This window comes from Aplysia californica, unplaced genomic scaffold (assembly GCF_000002075.1).
Source record: "Aplysia californica isolate F4 #8 unplaced genomic scaffold, AplCal3.0 scaffold00583, whole genome shotgun sequence".
In the NCBI taxonomy this organism is placed as follows: Eukaryota; Metazoa; Mollusca; class Gastropoda; order Aplysiida; family Aplysiidae; genus Aplysia; species Aplysia californica.
In genome coordinates, this window is record NW_004797853.1 from 354,813 (window position 1) to 363,147 (window position 8,335).

Genomic DNA, 8,335 nt, shown 5'->3' on the forward strand with positions numbered 1-8,335 from the left:
TGTTGTTGTTGTTGTTGTTGTTGTTGTTGTTGTTTTTTTGGGGGGTATGGTAAGGAGAAAATATTTTAAGGAGGGGGGAAGAGCACGCCGGTATTTCATAGATCATCATTTATGTTGTTCTGATGATGCTTCTGCACTGTTTGTCGGTTTGTTTACGTCTTTTGTTTGTTGTAGAGATCGGGAATGTGACTTTTTCAGTTGGTTCATTTCATGACATGTTTGAAAACAAAACCGCGAGAAAACTGCACAGATCAATAGCAATGTCTATTCTCGGACGAGTTCAACTCCAGGCCCACTGAATCGACAAGGAAAACAAATTATCATTTTCAGAAATCGATCGCGTGTGTGTGTAAGTGTGTTTGTGTGTGTATGTGTGTGTGTGTGTGTGTGTGTGTGTGTGTGTGTATGTGTGTGTGTGCATAAATATATATTACATGAGAAGAAAGGAAGTAGTAAGAAAGGTTTTGAAAATGGGTATTCCAATGTAAATGCGCCTTGAGCCATTTTTTGGAAATGCGCTATATAAATGTTATATATCATTTATTTATTTTTATTATTATTATTATTATTAATACATACATACATATACATGCATACATACACGCACGCGAATAGTCATTGGACGAACATACAAATTTATGTTATTTTTCATACAGATCACATTGACTTGGTAGCTCGAAATGACTATGGTGTAAATGGATTTTTTATACCTGTTGGTTCGTGTTTGCCTTGTTTCTTTTACATAATAGGTTTACTTTAAAAAGCCTTTCGAAAGAAGCGCAAAACATAGACAACACGCTCCCTGGGAGTTACAAAGGTCTGTCAGCTCAGTAGATCTACCTGGTTTTTAGAAATTTGCAGTCAAAATTTTTGAGTTCACAGTAACATTGTGTAAAGCTTTTTTTAATGCAATTCTTCGCATATCTTGACAACGGCTTCAAATAGTATTATTCTTACGATTTTGGTCAAGCAGATAGAACATTTGTTTGTTTTTTACATCGGGGCCAAAAAATGTATTATTGAACTTTCCGGGGTGCCTTGATAGTCGAAGTAGACTTTGTACTGCTGAGGCTAGAGAGGTGAGCAGAGTAAGTCTGATCCCACGTTCGGACTTTTCTGTTGACATCGAACCATTGACGCTCACATGACCTTATGCATTTGCGAGCGCCGTAAAACCTTACTAAAACTAACTGTGAACTTTGTAATTCTAAGATAGCGAATGGTGTGAATGCTTTTATTTATACCTGTTAGTTCTTGTTTGCTTTTGTAAGCCTATGTTTTAAATAATACATTGAATTTGAAAAAAATCTTTTCGATAGAGTCGCAAAAAAATGAGAAACAGTTTTTCTCTTTGCAAATAATGTACCTTTTCTTTTGACAGCGGAATCCGACTGATCACAGGCAGTGATAAAGCTGACGACTCGTCCAGTATTGACGTCTCGGAGAATGAGTCGACCCAGTCCAAACTTGTTTTTATCACGAAGGCTGAATCTGGTAATACATGAATGATTCAACTGCATAACACGTTCACACATTTCAAAAGTGTGCTCTCGTGGTCTAGAGCAGTGGTCTTCAAACCTTTTTGGTCACCGCCCCCTTTTTCACCCAGCAGAGTCCCAGCGCCCCCTACTCCACCCCACCCATCAATCTGATACAACGATATGCATATTAACAATCACATATACAGAGAGAGCTCAAACAGCACGGTACAAAACAACGTGCCTAATAAATACTCATGATTTGGTTCTGAATAGAAACTTTAGTTGGGTCACAAATCACCATCTTTATAGAATCTTAAATTATGCGTATACCGGTACGAGAGATAATAAAACAATTTTTCTTCAATATTGTGCAAGAACAAAATGTTGCCATTTATGCATATAGTTGTCGTCGATATTAAACGACCAGAGTCATTAACATCAATAAAAGTAATACATGTATTGTCACATATACAGAAGTAAAACAAACAAAAATCAGTGATCAATAGTTTGAAAAAAGATTAACATTATCCATATGAAACGTTTTCTTCCATCAACGTGCTGCTATAAAGTGGGCTGTGATTTGTATATCAAATATCTCACACACAAGGGGTGTTTGCGAGTGTGTGGGTGGGTGTTTTGTTTGTGCATTTGGGTGGGGGGGGTATGTTTGTGCGAGTTTGTGCAATAAAGTGGCCTGTGATTTGTATATATCAAACATCTCCATTGCAGAACATAAAAATATATTAAGTAGTTCAAAGGTGAAAAATCACAAGAAAGAAAAAGTATGCATGGATCTTAGTCTGTGATCATCATCACCACCATTGTAATCATCATAATCACCACCATCGTCATCGTTAACATCAGTTTCATCAGCAGTGGCAACAAATGCACATAACAAACTGTATTAAACAAGTGAGTATACTGCTTTTGAAAAAATACACTTTGCGGTATCAAGTAAGGATAAACTACAGAATAAGCATATATACAATTAAGTCACTGACACTGCCTTAATGGGAAGGACGGACCTGGTGAGACGAAACCAACTTATCAACATCAGGTTTTTGATTGGTCAGTAGCAGACACAAATCGCCACGCTTTGTGATCCTTAGTTTGTTCCTCTGCTTCGTCAGCAACCTTGGCACAGCACTGAATCCCCTTTCTACTAGAAAAGAGGTTAGAAAAGCGATAAACAACAAATTGATTGTCCTACTTGGAGGGATATTAGTCTTGCACAACAGTTTTCAACCAGAATGACTGGTACGACTTACTGAACAATGATTTGATTTCAAAGTCACGTTTCATTGTCAGAAGCTCTTCTTCAATTGTCACAGACAAGTTACCATCTGTTTCAGTGTTGAATAGGTCGAGTACCCAGTCTACAATTTCAAGTTTAAAAATAAGAAGTTCAGCATGCAAATATCTGAAGTGGTAGTGGTTGGTATACATTTCTAGTTCCTCGTCAGACCCACGTCCTTCGTTCATTGTCTCCACCAAGCTAGGAAACTGAGCAAATTCTTTTCTGCCTATGATTCGGCGGAACATTTCCAATTTCGAAAAGAATGACGAAAGCATGGATTTTGCCTTGATCAGGTTGGTGTCATCCCCCTGCAGCTGCAAGTTGACCTGGTTGAACTTCGTGAAAAGATCTGTGAGGAACAAAATGTTGTCCTTTTGCTCTTTCAGTTAACTGCAGAGATCACTGTCTGTTTCTTGAGAAAAAAACAGCACAGAGTCAAACAGGCAGAACAATCGTGTTGAACAGTTTCCTTTTGAGAGCCACAGCACTTCAGTGTGCAAAAGTAAGAATTAAACGTCCTCGTCATTTCCAGAGCACAGTTGTTGGAATATTCTCGAATTCAAAAAAAAGGGGGGGGGGGCTTTGATCTTGTTCACACACTTGATGACAATGGCCAGTGTGTCATGTAGACTATCACTCAGGTTTTTTTGCCACCAAATGCTGTGTATGAATGACACAGTGAACAGTAAGTACTCCATGGACTGGTTTCTTCAAGAAGCTCATAAATATACGGTACCGACCTGTCATCGAGGGTGCCCCATCTGTTGCACAGGAAACTATAATAATTATTTTTTGGTCAGAGGGATCTGTTTCTCCTCGAAAAAATCTTGGACCACTTTTAAAATAGACTCGCCTTTGGTATCTGTTTCCAACATTTTCGCAAATAACTTTTGTAATATTTCCTCACTCTCTATGAACTGATATCCAGCTGAAGACTGAACTCACGTCCTTTAAGCATTTTGCACAATGATTCCTCAACATTATTTTGCTGACATCTTTTCAATACGTCTTTGAAGAGTATTGTCGTGTCACTTAGTGGGAGAACTTTCACCCCAGGCTCCGGGCACGGTGCAGGACTGTGCTGACCACCTCTCTTATCGCAGGCAATATGAGGTCCTCACCGATAGTACGGGGTTTGCTTACCTTTGCAAGTAGCAGAGATAAATGATATGTTTCTTGAAAGCCTTCACCAGTTTGATCGACGTACGTAGGCTGCAAACATAGATTTAACTGTCTTTCGTTTCTGAAAATTTAACTTTAGAGTTTTGAAGTATACCAGGTCTTTGTCAGATCTGTCGGGATGATTCTTCTTTATGTGGGCTTTGCATGTTGGGAAATAAAGATCTTAGTAGTAAGAAGTATTGTACACTATGCCTAATCTAAACCATTTCTTTAACTGTTATCAGTTTGTTTTTATTTTTAAAATGTGGCTTCTTTCCCTTCACCATTTTTTCTTTTGTTTCATGAAAATTTCAAACCACCCCCTTAACTCCCACTAACGCCCCCAATCGCCCAATTTCCCCAAAGTGCCCCCCCCCCCCCCCCCCACAAACAAAAAAAAACCCACTTACTTACTTACTTACTTACTTACTTACTTACTTACTTACTTACTTACTTACTTACTTACTTACTTACTTACTTACTTACTTACTTACTTACTATCTCCTTATACCGTCAAGTACATAAGGCGAAGAGCAGTCGACGCCAAGCTTGCCTGTCCCAGGCCGTCTTTTTAAATTTTGTTCCATCCAGGCCGTGGGTGATTGCCGTATCCCTAATTGTACCTCTGTAGCTTCCGAATGGTCTTCCTCTTGTTCTTTTTCCTATTGGTCTCCAATACCAGCTCTGCGTGGTGGGTCTCTGATTTCCCTCTTGATCATTGAAAAGACTCCTCTATATCTTGTTGCTCGTCTGTCTCCTTCAATCTCTCTGGCTTCATTAGCAGCTAGGTCTGCTGCCTCATTTCCTTCTATTCCAACATGGCTTGGAATCCACTGGATTTTTATTGTGGCTGTTGCTTCACTGAACTTGCGGCGAAAATCATTTATGTCCGAGCTGTTGCCTAGCAGTCCCTTGCAGAGGGATTGACTGTCAGTCAAGATCAGCACATTGGTTCTACTGTGGCAATTGTCAGCAATTCATTTAGCAGCAGACATCATTGCCTGGCATTTCTCGTCATAAGATGATGTAAGGAATACACCTTTAGTTTTAATAATTTCTGTTCGTGGTGGTTCATCATTTATTATCACTACAGCTGCTGCTCCACCTTCGCGGTATCCTGCGACAGCCGATCCATCGGTGAAAATTGTCACATCCGCACCAACCTCTTTGATCACATCCTCTGCAGTTTCACGTGCCTTTACAGGATCATCACCTTTGCCCTTCATTCCTCCCAGTTCTGTCCGAATTTCGATTTCGCCATGGGTCTCCCATGGACAAGCTCTCACCAGATTGATCGGCCATCGATTCTCTGCTTCAGGGGGGAGGTGGTCTGCTAGATCGGTGGCCATCCGCAACAAACTTGTCCTCCTGTTTTTAGGCTTGACTGCTTGATCATGGGCTTTCTTTCTAGTGTGATTGTCTAGCAATCTCTTAGCCATCTCTACAGACTTGAGGCATGTTCTTTTTGTATAGGTGATGTAGTGCTCAGTTCTGGTCTCGTAGCGCAGTGCTTCTGTTGGTGTTGTTTTCAGCTGAGGTGATACAAGGCGGAGGGCTTTGTTTTGTATTCTGTCCAGGGCCTTTGCACTAGTCTCACTCAGCCAAGGCTGCTGCTGCTGCTGATGATGATGAGGAGAAGGAGGAGAAGGAGGAGGAGGAGGAGGAGGAGGAGGAGGAGGAGGAGGAGGAGGAGGAGGAGGAGGAGGAGGAGGAGGAGGAGGAGGAGGAGGAGGAGGAGGAGGAGGAGGAATGATGATGATGATGATGATGATGATGATGATGATGATGATGATGATGATGATGATGATGACACTGAGGAATTTGAGTCCATTTCTGTCTTCCAGCGGACACGCGCGTGTTCACCTGTAGGGCTGTTACAGACTCTGATACCACAGCACCCAGCAACATCATCAAATACTCCGTGAAGAAAATCAATTCCCCGCTCTACGGTACATCATATGTCTGTGTGCGTGTTTGTATGTGTGTGTGCGAAGGGGGTGGCTGTGTGTGTTTGTTTTGTTGTTTTCTTGGTGTGTTTTTGTGTGTGTTTTTTTGTGTTTGTGTATGTGTTTGTGTGTATGTGTTTGTGCACGCGTGTGTGTGTGTGTGTGCGCGTGTGTGTGTGTGTGTGTGTGTGTGTGTGTGTGTGAAAGAGTGTATCAAAGTCATCGTATTATATCCCTCTGCTGGTTTAGTAATATTTGCTACCTTAAGCCCGTAACTCACTACGAAGTTAAAAGGGTGCGCCCGTCTTGAGATGGTCTCTATACCAACTGAACGCGATCTCAAGATGATCTCAAGATGATCTCAAGACCAAAATGCGGACTGCTCAGTTTAGTTAAAAATCTCAACAAACCGTGAGATCGCTTGAATTCAGAATGAGCCTGAAAATTATCTGTCGGATCGGAGATCAGGGTACTCGACGCTAAAAATAAAAGGGTGCCAAAGTCAAAATTTTGCAACTCTAACTTCAGAATCTTCATCAGCGTCAAATTCTAGTGGGATCTGATACGAAACAGTGTTTATCAAACGTTTGATGTAGCTATGTTAATAAACCATTCTTTGCGTGAGTCAGCTTCTTTTTTTTTCAAAGACAGTATGCAGTTGAATTGTATTGAATGCTGAGGAAAAATCAACATATACGAGGGTACTTTTTGTTGATTTTCCCTCAGTATTCAATACGATTCAACAGCATACATATTGTCATTTAAAAACAATTTAGTCAATTTTTGACAGGCAGACCACAATATGTTAATCTGAACAACACAAAGTAAAAGAAAAATGAAATATGAGAATTTTCCTAATGTACATAAGCTAAATTTTGTTTGCTTAATCGCTTCCCAATGGAAAATTTTCTTTTTTTCCGCGAGTATCTCTCAGTTACATTGATCGCAGGCTTGTCATCTATGCTTCCTGAAAGTTTCATGTTAAAAGGATCAAAACTAAGAAAGGAGAAGGTGAAAAAGCTGCAAAAATAAATGCGTGTGAGTAAATTGCTCTTGTCGAAGTAGCCATTGTTTGCACCATAATTCTTTAGCCTCTTTTTCGTTAGCGAAATACTCAAAACGATACTGGCTGCAGCAACTTCACTTTGGGTGGGGGCCATTTTGATAATGTGTTGGCCTGTGTAGTGTGTGGCCATAAACAAGATCGCTCACGGACCCAATATGGAGACCATCGTGGGGCCGCCTTGAAATCGTCTCGAGACCATCTGAAGATCATTTTGAGACGGTTTTGAGATCAGGAAGTGAGTAGTGAGAGGGGGCCTTAAGAAAAGTTCTATTTGACATTTTTTGAGTTACAATGACCATAAGGTCAGAAATCGAATGTCCTATCTGCTCTACCAAAATTGTAGATCATTTTTTACATTAAATATGTAAAATACCGGCTTAAAAGGGTACTAATAAAAAGATCATGATATTTTCTATTAGAATAAAGTAATCAGCTTGGAATTATTTTGCATCAATCCTTCCACTGAACTCGGAAAGCATGTGACCCCGCACTCAGGGAGCACTCGGTGCACTACAGTATAGAGCCGACTCGCTCCCCTTAGGGTGTTCTTGTTGAAATAACGACAGATCATCGTGTTTGAGGCGATAAAATACTGATCTCTGCATATTATTATATTTGTGGAAATTCATGACTTTGGCCGCCTAAAACTTCCGAACCACATAACTTTCGAATTTCACAAAATTAATGTTGGTACAGAATCATTTAAAGTTAAAGGGAGCACAGTTTTATTGAGGAGCCTGAAGTCACTGTAGTTTAATTTTCAGTTTTTCATTAGTTTGGTTTAGATCTAATCTTGAGAAAGTCCGTCTTCAAAGACGCCATATTGGAAACAATTGAAGTTTCCGTTCACTAGCCGTGCGCGCTGTTTCCTCACCTTTGAAATTCTGGAGTGTACAACCAGGAAAGCGGAATAGAGAATCAATCTGTACATCTCTACAATTATCTAGACCTTATTTTTATGCATCTCTCAAGATTTATTTCTCCATTTGAGTAGAGAGTAGAAATATAGTAGGTCAGTGACTTTCAGTTGATGCACCCATCATTCTTGTCTTCGAAAGCGGGTCCAGCTAGTTTGTAATGATTTCAGTCTTGAAAAAACTAGGCTCTATATCTATGTTACAATGATTGCACTCTGTTAATGTAGAGATGTTTGGTACACTGGGTGCTCTTTTATTATCTGTCAAACATGGGGTTGCAGCCAGTTGGTGACTTCAGCAAATGTGATGATATTTAAAACAGCTACCATTTTCTAAGAAGAATTGACTGAAAGGTTAAAGAATGGTATCAAAATTCCAAGGAGATATAAGCCTTTCATACGGAATTTGGCATACAGCTACTTTGAAAATCTAGTTTCTGGTACCTACTAAGGTAAGGTACCGAATAA

The 8,335-nt window shown here is 40.0% G+C and overlaps 1 protein-coding gene across 1 annotated transcript in view; it reads left to right on the forward strand.

The window, feature by feature from the left end:
* Positions 1 to 5,888, forward strand: part of LOC101860687 — a gene marked incomplete at its 3' end in the record, with an annotated part of 45,922 nt that extends 40,034 nt beyond the window's left edge. The window contains 2 exon segments of the mRNA XM_013087393.1: positions 1,382 to 1,494; positions 5,784 to 5,888. Coding sequence (XP_012942847.1) covers positions 1,382 to 1,494; positions 5,784 to 5,888 — 218 coding nt within the window.
* Positions 5,889 to 8,335: the final 2,447 nt, after the last annotated feature.